At 61.6% G+C, this 16,224-nt stretch overlaps 3 protein-coding genes across 3 annotated transcripts; all 3 read left to right on the top strand.

The window, feature by feature from the left end:
- Window positions 1–863: 863 nt before the first annotated feature.
- On the top strand, window positions 864–2,006 carry LMXM_23_1660 (metallo-beta-lactamase family protein-like protein; the record flags this gene model as incomplete). The annotated part of the gene is made up of 1 exon (XM_003875641.1): window positions 864–2,006. The coding sequence occupies one exon, from the start codon at window positions 864–866 to the stop codon at window positions 2,004–2,006; it is 1,143 nt and encodes a 380-aa protein (XP_003875690.1).
- Window positions 2,007–2,608: 602 nt separating this feature from the next.
- On the top strand, window positions 2,609–3,082 carry LMXM_23_1650 (hypothetical protein; the record flags this gene model as incomplete). The annotated part of the gene is made up of 1 exon (XM_003875640.1): window positions 2,609–3,082. The coding sequence occupies one exon, from the start codon at window positions 2,609–2,611 to the stop codon at window positions 3,080–3,082; it is 474 nt and encodes a 157-aa protein (XP_003875689.1).
- Window positions 3,083–6,206: 3,124 nt separating this feature from the next.
- On the top strand, window positions 6,207–16,145 carry LMXM_23_1640 (hypothetical protein; the record flags this gene model as incomplete). The annotated part of the gene is made up of 1 exon (XM_003875639.1): window positions 6,207–16,145. One exon carries the CDS (start codon window positions 6,207–6,209, stop codon window positions 16,143–16,145), a length of 9,939 nt encoding a protein of 3,312 aa, XP_003875688.1.
- Window positions 16,146–16,224: the final 79 nt, after the last annotated feature.

The raw sequence follows: 16,224 nt of genomic DNA, 5'->3' as shown, positions 1-16,224 counted from the left end.
GACGTATGGGTATTGAAGAAGGGTGTCTTTACCTATATCGCGGCGCACAGCTGAGTAGCCAGCAACATCTGCGCACCACATCTTTCTACGCTTTCAGTTTCTCTCACCCTCTCCATGGCTTCCTTTGGTGTGTGCGGCGCTGTGCATCGTCGTCTCTCTCTCTCGTCCTCTTCTTCAGTTCGTATTTGCATCCACGCATCCTTCGTTTCTTGCCGCCACTGCTCAGCGGGACGGCTTGCCCTGGCGCATAATGTGTGGGCTTCTATAGGATGGTGTCATGCGTGCGTCAACACGGGGATCTCTCGAACGGCGCACTGGCATGTCCGCAGGAAGACGAAAGAAGGAGATGACCGATTCCTAGTACGGAGCTCCAAGAAGGGGAGCGGCACACATGCACACACGCACGCACACGCACACGATGAAAGGCAAGCAAGCAAACACAAAAGAAACAACAACAAAAAAAAACAGACCAACCACGACGGGAATCACCGCTTCTACAATCTCTACGGCCAGCTCCCTTGCCCCCCCTCCCCCCGAGGCTGTCGCCGCTTCTTCTGCTGCTCACTACGGCCGGACGGTACCTTTGGTACGGTTGTTGTGATGCTGTCGCAGGCCTGTATGCGCACGTAAACCACTGCCGACTTTTCCTTTCCTATCACCTTCTCCAATCTTATCGGCTTCTGTTCTCCTTTCTTTTTTTGCTTCGCTCCACAGTGCAGCGGCAACGAGGAGACAGGCGAGTGCAACGTTCGTTAGCGGCACAAGGGAGGAGAGGCCCCTTGTCACGCCTTGTCGACTATCTGAAGGCTGCTGAGCTCAGCTGCAGGGTGCGGTGAGGAGCAGCAAGCGCGACAGCGTGACATATGCTTGGGCGGTGCCGTCCTCTCCGGCTGCTGCACCGAGGCGGAGGGCCATTTCGGCTCACCGACCTGGTGCGGTGCACTTTTCAGCCAAACCTCACCTCCCTCACGAACCAGGTGAACCGCAATGAGCACTTCCTCAAGTTCGGCAACAAGAACATCCCGATGGGCGTTCCGCGGGTGTCACGGCGAGACGTGAGGCCCATCTCCATTCTGCACGAAACGCCACACCTGCTCGTCGCTGGCCGCAACTACGCTAACGGCTTTGCAGGAAACCAATTTCTGCTAGTGCAGAAGGAGAGGAAGGAGTGCATCTTCGTGGACGCGGCAGATGACTGGCCGGATGACTGGGTCTCCTTCATCGCCACGTCCGGCTTACGCCCGACGCACTTCTTTCTCACGCACTGCCACGTTGACTGCATCGTCAACCTCAACGCATTCCTGACTGTCATGGAGCACCACTTCCACGTGCGCCTGGGGCTCATGTGGTGCCCGGCAGAGCAGTCGTGGGTGGACGCCTTTCCGCGTGCGTGTGAGCGCTACGGTCGCATCGAGGAGATGCGGCAGCCTCTGCCAATGCTACAAAACAGCTTGTATAGCCATTATACCTACACGCATCAGCTTGTCCAGCGTCAGCGCGTCCTGAACGAGGCAGCTACTGCAGCGGGGGGCGGAGAGGACGACGCTGACAAGGGGTCTGGCGGATGCGGCTCTGCATCACCGCGTGCACCACCACGGCAGCTGGTTCGTTCAAGCGACATCCTTCTCTCCAGCGCCACGAACCGCTCCACCTCCTTTTACGACTTTGGCCCTCACTCGGTACTGCACTACGTCTTTACACCCGGCCACTCACCCGGGCACATGATGCTGGCCCTCCCACGTGAGCGGCTGCTTTTCACTGGCGACGTCCTCTTCTACAATAGCGTTGGTCGCGTTGACCTGCCGTGGGGGTCAGGGGAGCGGCTGGCTGAGAGCCTTCTGACGCTGGAGGGGTATCCAGACAACACCGTGCTGCTGCCTGGTCACGGCCGTCTCACCACTCTGGGGCGAGAGAGACGCGAGAACCGCGCCCTACGTGCTCTGTACGAGCGCCGCGCCGCTGGAGATCAGCAGGTGTCCGTTGGCTACAACACCGGCTATCTGTGAGCGCCTTTTCATACGCGGACACCCTCTTGGTATGCCGCTCCTGCAAGTCGCACTGACGCTCTTGCCTTTGTGTTGTTGAGTGGCTTGGTAGAGGCTCGAAGGGGCGTATTGCACTCCGATGCGGGACGGCCTCAGCGCGGGTATTTTTTTTGTGCCGCATAAGCACGCGCATACACTCGAATTTCCGAGGAAGGTACACGAAGTGGTATCACCGGAGATGCCCGAGGGGAGCAACCCGCCTTCGCTCCGCCTGCGCGCATGCCCTCGTCACGCACCACGGCTATGAAGCTTGCCCCGCAAGCTCATCCACGCCAGCGCACACGCCTGGGCAGGCTCCAGGGTGTTGCTTTCACGTGACGTTTATCCTGGCCGAGTAGTGTGTGCACATGCATGAAGGCTTTGCTCAAAGGCGGACGCCCTCTTCTCTGCCCCCCCCCAACCCACCCACTCTACACCTCCATCCTCTCACCCTCCTACCTATCTCTCTCTGCATGCATCTCGCCCTCCTCCTTTTTCGTATGTGGGGACTGCATGCACCGGAACACCGGGAATCGGCCTTTGCGGAGCAACCGTCAGCAGCACACAATCCCTTTTGCGCATCGATGCCGTCGTGGGTGTGCCCAGAGTGCGAGTACGAGAACGAAGAGGGCGACGCAGCCTGCGCGGCGTGCGAGGCGGACCGCCCTACGGCAGGTCAGGCCGTCGCCGCGGCGGATGACGATGACGCATACGCGCACATCCACGTGGGTGTAATCGTGGAGTGCGAAGACGCGCCCAACACGAAGCTGAAGCGCCTTAAGGTCAACGTGGGCCAGGGAGAGCCGATACCCGTTGTGACGGCGGCAACCAATGTAAAACAGGGCGACCACGTCGTCGTGGCCTGCGTCGGGGCCGAGGTCAAGGGCGAGACAGTAACCAAGACCACAGTAAAGGGGTTCCCTTCGCAGGGGATGCTGTGCGACGCGGGCATGCTGGGGTGGGTCGGCGGGGGCGCAGGCGCGGCGGTGACGTTGCCGGAGTCCTTTGCCGCGGGTGCGCGTCCGCCGAACAGCCGCCCGCGCGGTAACGCTGCGTGAACACGTGGATGAGGGAAGAAAAAAGGCAGCCAGGAGTAACACATCACAGACTGGTTTCGCGCGCGCGAGGTGCTGGCGCCGCAACCGCGTGTGTTGTGTGGGCGTGGGCATGTCTGACGGTCGAGCGACTCCTCCATGTCTCTGCCCCAGCGGCGTGGCTGATACTGACGTGCACACGTTCTTCTAACAAACAATGAAAAGGGCGAAACGAGGCCGCGGCGTGATTTGTTCGAAGCACATCCTTTCAGCCCCTCCGTCTCTTGTGAGTCTCCTCCTCAACACCCCTTCTGATTTTTTTTCCTTGATCGGCAACGCAGAAAAAAATTTGCAGATGGGAGAGGGACGAGGGTATCGTTGTTGCAGCGCGTGATTACCCCATCCACGTCCGGTTTCGCGATGCCGTGCATGTGCTGAGCACCTCCACTTTTTTTGGTGCTGTCCGCTTTCATGGACTCCCTGCACCAGCCCTTTACTCTCTCTCTCTCGTTGTCCCTCTCGCTCATGCTCGTGCACCGCAGCGCTACAATCCCCCCCCCCCCACACACACATCTGCTCTTGCTTTGCGCGCAGTCTCTCATAGATGCTACAGCCCTTTAGTCATGCTGCACTTTGTTTCGGTGAGGGGAAAGGCGAACGCTGTTTCTGTGCGCGGCCCGACTCACGGCATCTGGATTCTTCGTCATGCATATCACTCGTTGATGCAAGGCTCCTGTTTACCCACCAACCTCGCCGTTTTCTTCGTTTTTTTCCTCTCCCTCCCTCTATCCATCTTCACATCCGCATGTGCATACTTCACGGAGATTCGGCGGTGCGCCATCTACTGAGGAAAAAAGGGGAGGGACGGCACCAACCCGATAAAAGGGGCAAGTCAGACGACAACGCGCACGGTTCTCCTCCGCAGCGTTTTCATCTTCACGGGCTGTCTTTCTTTCACCTCTCCGGTCTCCCTCTCTCTCTTTCTCTCTGCATGTACGCGGCGTGTGGTCGCCCGCGTGTGCAGTGTGTCTCTGTATTTATCGGAGCAACCCCCGAACTCGCGCCTCGACGCCTCCCTCCTTTTTTTTCCCGAACTCTTACTGGATCTTGCTCTCCTGTTCGTTCTCGGAACGATGTCTTTCTCTTTTCTGTGCATGCGTGCGTGTGCGCTTTTGAGCGTACACACCGAGACACACAACCCCACAACAAGAAAAAAAAACGTTCAGCAAAGAGGGGCACGAGGAAGCACCATCACCACCATCACCACGGCGTCCCTTAGGGCTGTTCGACTCTCTCTCTGTCGGTCGGCTGTGTAGATGTGGTGCCTTGTTTGTGGAGCTTCTCAGCTCTGTGATTACAAGCTCCGACACAGTAAAAGAAAGATGTAGCCCTTGACGGACGCCGCGCCCCAGCGTACCCTTCCCTAGTTGATAGTTTTTTTTTCTTCCCCCCCCGCTTTTCATGAGCGCATGTGCAGGTGTCACGGTTGCTGCTTCTGTTGCCTTCGATGTGCTTGTCATGGACCCGCCGGAGTCACGCGCGTACCCCCGCTTCGCTTCTCTGCTCATGTCTAACATCCTTATCGGTTTCTCTCATCGTTATTGTTCTTTTAGGCAGGCCATGAGTTGTCTTCTCATCCTTTTCTTTTTCTCCTGAGCTTCTCCGTCGTTTCCTGCTGACCGCGCGGTTGGGGGGGGGGGGCGGCAGCCCCTCCTTATCCCCCCTGCCCAATGCCGAACCATCTCTGCTCGTGACACACGGTCAAGTGCCTACGACGTGGAGAGGTCAGAGCGATGTATCGCTGCTGATGCCAGCGGCGAGGCTCTGGATGGCGTTGCGTCTGAGCGACCCGCGACAGTGAGCACGCTTGTGCGATACATACGGTTAGGCGAAGTGTAAGCGTGACTCGAGCGTATCCCCCTCCCCCCGGCCCTTGCTGCCGTTGCTGGTGTGGTGGCGAGCGCGAGTGCCACCGCGAGGGGGCCGTGCTCGGATGGCCGAGTTGGCGCATTGCGGTAATAACGCACGCGTGTGCCTAACGCTGCTTGACGCCGCGCGTTGATGAGCCTGCGACCAGCTGGAGTGCAGTGCAGTTTAGCGCGTGTTGCATGAACGGCAGTGGCCTCAAATACACATACACACACAAAAAAAAAGCTTCTTGGGACGTCTGACAAGCGCAGGTATTCTTCATTGCTGTGCACACTCCACCTTCCACGCCACCCTCCCTCCCTTCCCCTCCGTCTTTCCTTTCTGCTTGCCTCTGGGCTACCTCAGCTGCCTCCGCAGGCAACGCATCTCTTTCGTATATTCTCGTGCACTCCTCAAGAGCGACACTCACACCAGCGCACACGAAAACGGGCGCTCACGACTGCTTCAGGCTTTCAACCCCGCACCGCGTTTTTCATGTATACTCGCCTGTGCACCCTCCTGCCTTGTCGCTCGCTCTTCTTCTCCCTCTCCCTCCCCCTAGCGTGGTCAATACTGTATTCTTTTCCCGCTGGTGGATTCGTTTCTTTCGTTCTGCGGCTGGTTCAGGCGTCGACACCCCCTACCCCCCTCCCCATCTCACCACTTTGTGCAAGTCGGTGTGGGTGTGGCCTGCATCTGCTGCACTGTCCTCTGTAATCGCGTGTGCCTGTGTGCTCCCCGTACAGTGAGGCTGGCGTTTTCTATTGCCGTCGTTCTTTGCATTGGCGCTTTTTTTTCCTCTTCATTGCTTCGCTCCTTGCTGTGTTCGTGTGCATCACTGCCACCTTACACGGGCACACGCACGGCCGTCTGCGCTGCTAGTGGGAAGGTGGCGGGGGACCGGCTGCCACGCCAACCACTTCTCCTGGGTCGTCTTCCTATCTGTGTAGGTGCGCTGGATACGTTTGTGGCCACGCGCAGTGGCCGCTGCTGTTGAAGCAAGAGCAGGGGACGACAGACTTGAACGCGAACAGCAGCGCGGCAGTGCCAGGAGATCCACGCCGCGTGCCGAGCAGCCCCACCGCTGCGGAGAGAAGAAAAAACAACAACGTCTGGAAACACGCCAGAGGGAGAAGGAGCAAGAGCGCAGTCAGTCATCATTCGCTGGAATTCACGTCTACAGGCCAACGCCCATCCCTTCACGTGACTACCGCGACCGGCGAACGCAACAGACACACCGATGAATGACACGTCGTTCTTGTCTGGGCTGTCCAGCATCGGTGAGGCCATTGGCGAGACAGCCTATGGCCGATGCATCTCTCTCTTCGTCATCAGCTGCGAGCCCTCGTTCGATGAATTAGCGGTGCGCCTCGGTGGGCCTGGGTGCCCATGGGAGACGGTTCAGCTGCCTATGCAGCAGCCAGTCGTCCTGCACCGGCACCCAGGTGCCCGCGTAGCGCGTCGCGCGACCGAGCTCGCGTTCGCCACGAAGTCGTATGTCGAGAGCCTCACATCCGACATGGACGACCTGCATCCGACTGGGGGCATGGCGGCCATGGACATACTCACGAGCACTGCCATTAGCGCTGCCGCCTCGACGCTGACGACATCTGCTGGGACCGCTGCGGCAGCTGGCGGCCCTGTGACGGAGCTCACCGCCGCTACAGAGACGCCGGGTGCCGCGTCCGATGCGGAGGGCATCCACGGCGCCCCACAACCGTCGCTGCACATCTGCTTCCATTGGGCGATTGGAGAGGTGCTGCCAGAGTTCAACCCGCCGGCGGCACACGCGACAAAGGCTGGAGAAGGCGATGACGCATTGGGCGGGGAAAAGGCGCATGACAGGGAAGATGGAACGAGTGGAAGCGAGGATGGTCGCAAAGGCGGCGAGGAGGAGCACTACAGCAGCAACGGTGTGGGGACGAACGGCGAGGCGCCTGCGGCTACGGCACCGGCGGCCGAAACGGCAGCTGCCACCGCGGATGAAGAGGCGATGACGGAGGCTCAGGTTCGCCACGGCGAACAGGCCGCGGCCGGAGTCGCAGCGCGGTGCAACTCGTCTCTCTGTGTGAACCTCCTCTCTGCCTATGGTGCTACGTTGGTTTCAGAAGTGACGCGGACAGCAGACGACAACAACAGCGGCGACGCACTCACGCCAGAGAATAATGGTCACTCTGCGGCCATCTCCGGCTCTCCCTCGTCGCCCCCTCGCAGCAAAACGCCGCGTCGCCAGCGCCCCCAGAACTATCGGTCGAGTATCATTCACATGGAGCTGGCCCCAGTTATGGCGTCACCGTCACAGGAAGCAGGCGGGCACGGTGCGACGACGGAGAGACTCGCGGATATGAACGAGGATGACGACGAGGACGAGGACAACGTGGCGCCAGTGGTGATGCACTTTCCTCCGCCACCGCCGGCGACAGGGACGGCTCGGCCTCCAGTTGGCCATTCAGCACCACAGGAGGTGGCACTGGACACGAACATTATGACGCCCGTTCAACTCAGCAACGAAGCCGAACGCTCATGCAATACCGCGCTCACACCGCTCTCTTTTAATCACGCGACGGAGGGCACGCTGGGCCACCAACAACGGCTGGCGGTGCCGGCGTCCGAAAAGCAACACAACACCGCAGCAGCCGTAACGGCGCCTGCACCGCCACAGCCGACGCCAAACAACCTGTTCGAGGGGGCTGATGGCGCCGCTCTTGTTGTGATGGTGGGTGTTGTAGCCATCTACAGCACCAACGGCACAGCAGACCCGCACCGCGTTGTCTCTGTGGAGTTGTCGGCCACAGCAGTTGACAAGGAGAACACGATGCACCACTCTGACTTGCACACATCCGCCCTCTCGTTCCGCACCACGCCGGCCTTGCGAGGCCTTGCAGCGGTGGTGCCGCAAGTGAGCAGTCCCGTTCTATTGTTATCCCGGCATCAGAATGATGCGAGTGGCGCTGCTGGCGACGGCAATGGAGGCCTTGCCAATGCTGGCCCTGCTGTGCCGCCTGCTCTGCATGCAACCTGCGTCCTCACAGAGACCTTGGCATCCATGGAAGGGGGCACTGCGGGTAGCTGCACATCAACGACGCTGTGGGCGAGCATGGCTGACGTAGTACCGAAGCACGGATCACTATCGCTCTCGGCGTCATCTCCGGCGCCCGCGCCACAGATGAGCCACGAGGTGCGCTTCACTGGTGCCAACGGCGATGTGGTCCTCACGTTGTGGACGTATATGACCGTGAGTGCGTATCGGGACGCGGTGCTGAACCTGCGCTCGCGTGTCACGGAGAAGAGCGCGCAGCCCGTTCTGCAGATGCTACTCATCGATGAGTCGCCGTCGAGTACGAAAACAACAAGAGTGTCGAGCTGCCGAAACCCATTAACGGCCACCGTGTGGGTGAGCTCGCCGTCATCATCCGACTCGGCACGCGCCGACAGCATTGCGCACCGCGTCGTCACTGTGGGTTCGGCGTACGACATCGCCCAGCAGCCGGTCACCGTACCAGTGCGCGACCCGCTCGTCTACGTGGCGGTGCAGCCTTCCACATCCGCGTCTGCAGCATCGCATGCTCAGCCGATATTTTTGAGCATGTTCTCCGACGCGTGGACGCGCTTGGCGGTACCCTCGCGCGATGGCGGCACCTGCGCCGCCTCTTCCACCTCTGCTACGGCGGTCTTGCACTACCGCCTCGTCGATGCCTCGACTGCCGCCGCTGCTGCGGAGTTGTCGTCGTTACCCGCGCCGCTCCGCGAAGGACCCAGAGTGTCCAGCAAGAGCAACGAGGATGCTGAGCTGCGCGAGGTTACCATCATGGTCAACCCACCAGCGACGCTTTTTCCAGCGTTGCCACCCTCGACTGGCAGCCATATAAACACCGGCGAGTCCGAAGCACCTTTCCAACCAGCCTCAGCGTGGAATCTAGTCCTCTGTCACGCTGTGACGCGCGCCGTTCTCGCAGAAGCCTCCCCGGAAACAGGTGTTCTTGCCTACCACGGCTTTCTTCCCGTACTGAGTAGCAGACGCAGAGCGTCTGGAAAGTGTGGCGCTCTGCTTGCAGCGGGCATCAGCAACGCCGACACCCCTCCCGTGGGCGAGGAGGTCCTCCTTCCATATGAGGTGCTACTGGTTCCCGCCGCTGGCTTGCCAAAGATGGGCGGTGGAGCGAGTCCTCCGCCGAAGCCGGCAGCGGGAGCAATGCGGCCCATTGCCACCACATCCCTCGCACGCGTCGCCCCAACGAACCGTGGCAGTGGTCTTGCTTCGCAGGGAGCCGCAAAGGCAGCGAGCCCCAACGCATGGTCGGGGACGATGTGGTTCTCTTCCTCCGCGCTGTACTCCGCCCCATCCATCGGCGCGCACTGGAAGACGTCCATCTGTGTATCGTCAACACCGGTCTCTCTGCCGGCGACGGCGTCAGTGCTACGCGCACCCTCTGCGGCCCTAGGAGCCCAGCTCGAGGTGACGTGCGCCGTTCGCTCCCACACACTCGGCACCGACTCGGCTGTGTTTTGTCTACGCTCGCTGCGCCTGGTACCGTCTTCGGTGGCCGGCGGGCCGCAGGCGCCACCGACGGGTGCTTCGCCGTTGCCTCGGGCGCAGGTGCAGCTGTGGTTCACTACGAGCGGCGGCAGCGCAGAAGAGGTGCGGGTTGCCTGGGGTGCGGCGGGTTCGCCCTCGGCGAAGGAGCTGCAACACGAGTGGGCGCCAGCGGTGCCTGCGTCTAGCAGCTGCTGCACACCTGCCCTATGCGTTGATGAGGACGGTCAGTTGGCGCCTACTGGCCCGCCAGTTCTACTTTCAACGACCAACGCGCGTGCCCGGTTGTGCGTGGCGCTAACCACTGCAGCGGAGACAACGGCAGTGTCAGACGGCACGGCCGATGCGCGAGCACTACAACGCTGTGTTGCGAGGGTGCGCAAGAGTGTCATTCATCGCTACAAGGCTCACTCATCGTCGAGGGCTACGCAAGGCAGCAGTGAAGCCGATAATCAGCGACAAGCGCAACCGCAACTGACGGAGGAGCAGATGGCGGAGGTCTATGTGGAGTGCGTCAACGCTGTCGCTATGGGCGTTGACAACTACGCGGAAGTGGATCTGAGCCCCTCCCTTGTGGCCGCGAGCGAGCGACCCGGGGGGATGCGGCACCGACTTCTCATTAGCTTCGTCAGCGGTGCTATCCGCATGAGTCATCACGTGGTACTTGAGCTTCAGGGCCAGTGGATCAAGATGCCGCGCCAGGTGGCGGTGGTGTCAGAGAACTACACGCCGTCACCACGGCTGTGGGCCTTGCGGCGCAGCTGCATCGTGCGGTACCCAGACGCGCCACATCGAGCCGTATGCAGTCGTATTGGCGTTTCAGAAGGAGCTCCGCTGCTGCAGAAGGTGCTGGAGGCGTACATGGGCTACGATTTGGCAGTGCAAAGTGTGCCGCTCGACTACACGGATCCGTCCGAGCACGCTGTGCAGACGCTGTTGCCGGGGCTGCCGTACGACAAGCTCGTTGTGCAGGTGAAGCAGCGGGAGGCGCGGCTGCGGCCGTACTGCGAGGTCATTCGCATTATATCCTCTGGAATGCTGGCCGCGTCGCTACGACGAGGGAACCGCGCTGCAGCAGGACTAGAAGAGACTGCCAACGACCATGACGACATGGCGTTCGAGGACGCCACGGAGCTGCTGAAGCACATCTTCGGCCCGGCCGGTCTTGCCCACGCTGCCTACGTATCTGAGGCGTCGCGCAAGGTGGCCATCGTGCACTTTTTCTTCGGTGACGCCTACACGACTCGCACCGTGTTGAATGTGTCGTGCACGGTCTCTGCCGATGCCATGGGTGCAGTCCCAAACGTCCCAACGCAGCCCTGCGACGACGACCACAGCCCTCTGCCACCCTCTCCAGGAGGGTCTGTGCCATCGATAAATAAAGCCATGTCTTGCAGCACCGCGTTCTCGTCATCTTCCTTGCAGGTGCTGTGCGACAGTCTGATGCGCACCTCGACACTCTGCAGTTTTCCAGCGAGCTCCTTGGTGCACCGGTTCCCTGGTGAGAGCCACCGTCGCTACCCGTCAGAGCTCACGTGGTACCACGGTAGTCTCAATATCCGGAGCGAGGAGGAGCAGCGGCGGCGCGAGGAAGGTGAGGCAGTATGGAGGCGCGGATTGACAGAGCAGCGGCTTGGCGCGCATATGAAGCCGGGCCCACTTGTAGTGTCCGCCTTCACGCAGCATCCGTGCGACTGTCTGTCGCTGTTGGTGGAGCCGTCGCTGACGCGGTGTGCAGACGGGCAGTACTACATCGTCTTCGGCGGCCTCTCGGCGACCACAATGACTGCCTCGTCCAGTGTGTACGCGTTCGACGACAACGCGCAGATGTGGAAGCCGCTGCGCGCGCGCCTCAGCAGTTGCGGCATGGCTTCTTCTTCTACCCCTGTGGCGTTGCCGCCGCCTCGCTACGGCCACACGGCCGTCTACCGCCCATCTGACAATGCCGTCTACATCTTTGGCGGCCGTGGCCGCAGCGGCGATGCTGCGGCAGAGCCGATGAGTGACTCCCAGGCCAGGGACGACGCTGGTAGTGCTGCTGCTGCTGCGTTGGTGTATGGCGATGTGTGGAGGTTGTCGTGGGACGCGAACGCGTGCACGGTGGCGGCGACAGAGCTGCACTGCACCTGGGCCGACACACCTTCTGGTGGCACTTGGGATAGCGAGAATCGCATCTCCTCAATGCTGACTGGTGACTTGGAGGGCCGACTTGCTCGCTGGCGCCATGCGGCGGTGCTGCACAACGACTACATCGTGGTGATCGGCGGCCAGTCCAGCAGCGGCGCCTGCTGCTCGTGTGCGGAGGTACTGTATCTCGACATTGGCACGCAAGAGTGGGCTGCACGCCGCAGTTTCGGCACCGAGGTGCCGTGTCCGCGGTACGGGCTTGCCGCGACCCTCGTGAGCGGAGGGTCCGCTCTCTACATCTTTGGTGGGTTGGGGCACGAGCAGAGCAAGGCCGGGAAGCTGCACAGCGCGGCGCACTCCGGCAGCGCCTTGAGCAGCAATGCGAATGGTGACGCGGCACGCGAAGATGGGGAGCAAAATGCGGTGGCCTTGTCAGACTTTTTCAAGCTGGACCTCATCACGCGCATGTGGAGCCGCGTGGAGCCGAACGGCACCGTGCGACCGCCAGCGCTGGAGCTTGCCGACATGACGTCGTGCATTATCGATGACTGTCCTGTGATTCTGCTTGTTGGCGGCCGCACCAGCAGTGCCGTGGTGACGACGCCGACAACAGAACAGGCAGCCGCTTCGCCGCTGATGGTGTTTCTCTTCTCCACGGCGACACTCTTTTGGCGCATCGTACGCATGGACTGCACCCCGGTTGCGGCACGCTTTGGGCTGCGGGCGGTGGCGTCGGCGGGCTCGGCCAAGACTCTGGGACCGAGGCACAAAATGAATAATGCGCAGCGGGCGAATTTGTCGTGCGTGCGCCGTTCACTTCCGGCGCGCGGACAGCGTATTGGCAGTATCCTTATCCTCGGCGGGCTGCCGCTTGAGGAAGCGGAAATCGCGCAGACAGCGCCGGCCATCTCGATGCTTCTTGCCGCCGGTAATGGTAGCGCTGCCGCCAGCCTGCCCCGTGGGATGGGAGAGTCTCTGCCCTCGAAGCAAGGGTTTCTCACGCCAGGGCCGCCGCCAGGGCCCCGCAGTGCTGCCATGGGCCGACCAATGACCGGCCCTGCACGAACGGCATCACGCAAGCCGCACCCGCCGCCGCCGGGTCATCGTATGGCACCAGCCATCGCATCCGGGTGGTTGCAGACATCCCAGAGCATGCGTGCAGGCGGCGATGGGAGGTACGAGCATTCTAGGGCGATGGGGGTACTTGCGCTGCCGACGGCTTCCCCCGTTGCCATCCGCCAGTTGACGGAGCGACTTTACAGCCCTGTCTCAGCGTTGGGGCAAGCCACCACCGCGGCAACGCCCGCGGACCCTCATCACCCGTCCTGCTACAGCACACTGACGCCCTCGCAGCAGCGGCGACTTGTTCGGCGCCTGTACACGCAAAGCATCGAAATCCGCGCTGTCCATCGCCAGCAGCTGCAGGAGGAGGTGAAGCAGGAGCGCGCCACGCCTGTCTTCCGCACTAGCAGGAGCCGCAGATGCACCCCTGGCGCTGGTCGTAGCTCAATGCCTGCTGGGGAGTCCGCAGCGCCGCTGCACCGCCCGCCTTATGGCGCAGCCGCAACAGTGGACGAAGGGTCGACGCCTTCACCAACGCGGGACACGATTGAAACCAACGGCAGCGGCGGCTCTTTCATTCACGGCGCCCCAATCGCAGACGTGTCAGTTGCTGGTCGCGACTTGCAGGACGCATTCCTCCTGCGTGGCAGCAGGAGCAGTAGTTTGACAACGTCCAGCAGCAGTGACAGTCGCACATCTAGTAGCGGTGAATCAGAGCGGGACGCTGAGGTTGTGGAGCCGCAGCCGGTGGACGCCTCTTCCACGACTCCGTCGGGCGAGGGTGACGACTCAGACAGCAAATATGCAAAGCACGTCGAGAAGGTAGAGGCGGGTGCTGAGGTGTCTGAAGCAGAGCCAGCTGCGCCCGAGCCGGACGACGCGGTGGTGGGCGTTGCTGCAACACCGCCTTGCAGCGCTGCGAAAACCGCCTCAGAAGACGAGAGGTCGGCAGTGACAGAGAAAGAGTCCGAAAAGAGCGAGTCTTGCGAGGAAAACGATGACCACTTCGAGGGTGCGTCTTCGGATGGCTCTTCGGCGGTGCAACAGTGGCGAAATGCCGTGGTGCCGACCGCGGCGATCCCAGTGCCGATCTCGATGCCGGTGCATGTTCCGGCGGCTGACATGGAGAGCGACGAGGTGAGGGTGGGCGACGAGAAGGACGACGCTTCCGTCGCCACGCCTGGTCCGCCGCAGACGGATGAGGTGGCCCCAGCGGCAGATGTGGAGGAAGAAGAACCGCACAAGGTCGAGCAGCAAGCGCCTCACGAGCCTGCTACACCACCATCAGCGTCACCGTCGTCGTCGTCGTTGTCGTCGAAGTCCCCTTCACTCCAGCCAGCGAGCAAGAGCGCGGTCACTGCTGCTGAGGCCGCCGCCGCGGCGCTGTGCCTACCTGATGACAGCAGCGCTGTCGCATCGCCGCTTCCCTCCATCCACAGCATCCCTGCTATTGATCACTACGACAAGGTCGACAAAGATGGGGCCAGCGACGACCACAAGGAGGATGCCGCTACCCCGTCGACGCCGCCGCCGCTTGACGTCCGGGACGAAGAAGACGAGGCGCAGCCGAAGGAGAAGAACGATGACTATGCTGACGCCGACGACGACTGGGAACGCGTGTTGAGCGCCGACGAAAACGACGGCCACGCGGGCGGAGTCAAGTCGACAAGCAGCGTGGAAAGTCGCTTTTCCATTGGCGAGGCAGCGGAGAAGTTGATGGAGGATCTGACCCCGCCGCCCGCCCCGCGCGAGCACACCACACCGCCCTCGTCGTCATCAGTTCTTTTGTTGCCACCATTAAAGGAGGCAAGCATCGTGCCGGAAGTCGCCGCTGTGCGGGCAGAGGAGTTGTCGGAAGCAGCGACGGCCTCGTCGGATTCCTTGTCTGCTGAAGATGTGGCAGAGAGGCCTCTTGGTGTCCTCGCTGAAGAAGCTGGCGTTCCCAGCAAAGCGGGGGAGAGCGATGACGCGTTCTCTTCTTTTGCCTCGTTGTCGGCATATGCTCCCGCAGTCGCTGCACCAGCTGTGGAGGCGCTAGCAGCACCCGTCTCTCCACTGCAGAGCTCCAGCGCTGGTGATGCGGACGACAGTAGTGAGACGGCGCCATCCACGCCTGCGGTGGGAACGCCGCATCTGGCGGCAGCGGGGGAGGACGATAAGGACGAAGCCGCGCTTGAAAAGCCGCAGCAGGACGCCGATGCTCTCGTGGAGCAGCCGCCCGCAGCACCACCAACCCCTTCGAGCACGTCTTTTGCTGCGCTGGATTCGGCCGCCGCGCCGCCTGCGCCTGTCACCTCCTCCCACAACCGACAGGATTCAGGTGAATGGGCGGATACCGAAGGCCCCCACGCCACTGCAACGCCTCCTGCTGAAGCGGTAGAGCCTGCCTTGGCAGCTCATGCAGACATCGACGATGAGGATGCCCGTAGTAAGGCAGAGACACCTATCGATGAAAGTGAGGCTGCCCTCGCCGCCAATGCCGCACCGGCCACTGACTGGAAGACAAGGTCGTTGTCTGCCTCTTCTGCTGTTCTCTCAGAAACGCCGGAGGCACCGGCAGCGGCGCCCGGCTCGCGGGCCTCTTCAGTTGCCACTGAAGACGTGTACAACACTGGCGCGGCTGCCGCCTCTCCCTCCACGCATGATGAGGAGGTGGAAGAGAGCCAGGGTGCCGAGAAGCTGCACGGCGACAGCTACCTTGGAGTGGAGACCGGCGTGCAGGACGATGCTGTGGAAAGTGACGTAGCGGTGGCAGTGGCACCGGCACCAGCAGATGTTGACGAGAAGACGTCTGAGGAGCCTTCTGCCACACTGATGCAGTCGCGACATGGGCAGGAGTCGATGGAAGAGGAACAGCGTGGTTCACCGGCCGCCGCGTCAGTTGCTACGTCGTCTGTGCACAAAGAGCGCCACTCGGGACTGCGCACGCCAGTTGCCTCGCAGGTGGAGAACGGGAGCTGCGGTTGGGAGGAGCTGGAAGAAGGGCCAGTCCCGGCCCCGGAATTGTCCGAGATGGAGGGCACTGCAGGTGCAGAGCAGGTGGCGAGCGTGTCCATGAGCCCGATGCACGAGGAGGCTTCGGAAAGCTGGAGCGAGCTGTCGTCTGTGGAGGAGGAGGCGCTGGTGCAGGAGAGCCGATTTGCGCCAGTATCGGCGGAGTCCTCCAGGGATGAGAAGGATGACGCCGCTCGGCTGTCGGATGAGCTGAAGGCCACGGAGCTGTCTACTCCCGCCGCCGCCGTGTCGCCGCACTTGGATGGGGAGGCGTCGGCAACGCAAGTCAACGCGTCTCCAATGCAGGCAACGATGGAGGACGCGCACAACGAGTTTGACACGCAGAACTCAAGTGAGGTGGAGGTGGAGGAGACGACTATGGACCTGAACGACGGCCGCGATCTGCTCGACCGTCGTCGCGGCGTGGAGGCGGCAATAAACGAGGATGATTTTGACTTTTAGTATCGCGCAATGTATTCAGTTCTTTGTTTTTGAGTGTTGGTGATCCTGTACCTTATAGAGCGATTTGGGGGTGGGGGTG

Source organism: Leishmania mexicana, chromosome 23 (genome assembly GCF_000234665.1).
Source record: "Leishmania mexicana MHOM/GT/2001/U1103 complete genome, chromosome 23".
Classification (NCBI taxonomy): domain Eukaryota; phylum Euglenozoa; class Kinetoplastea; order Trypanosomatida; family Trypanosomatidae; genus Leishmania; species Leishmania mexicana.
This window is presented reverse-complemented; position numbering and strand designations above follow the sequence as displayed.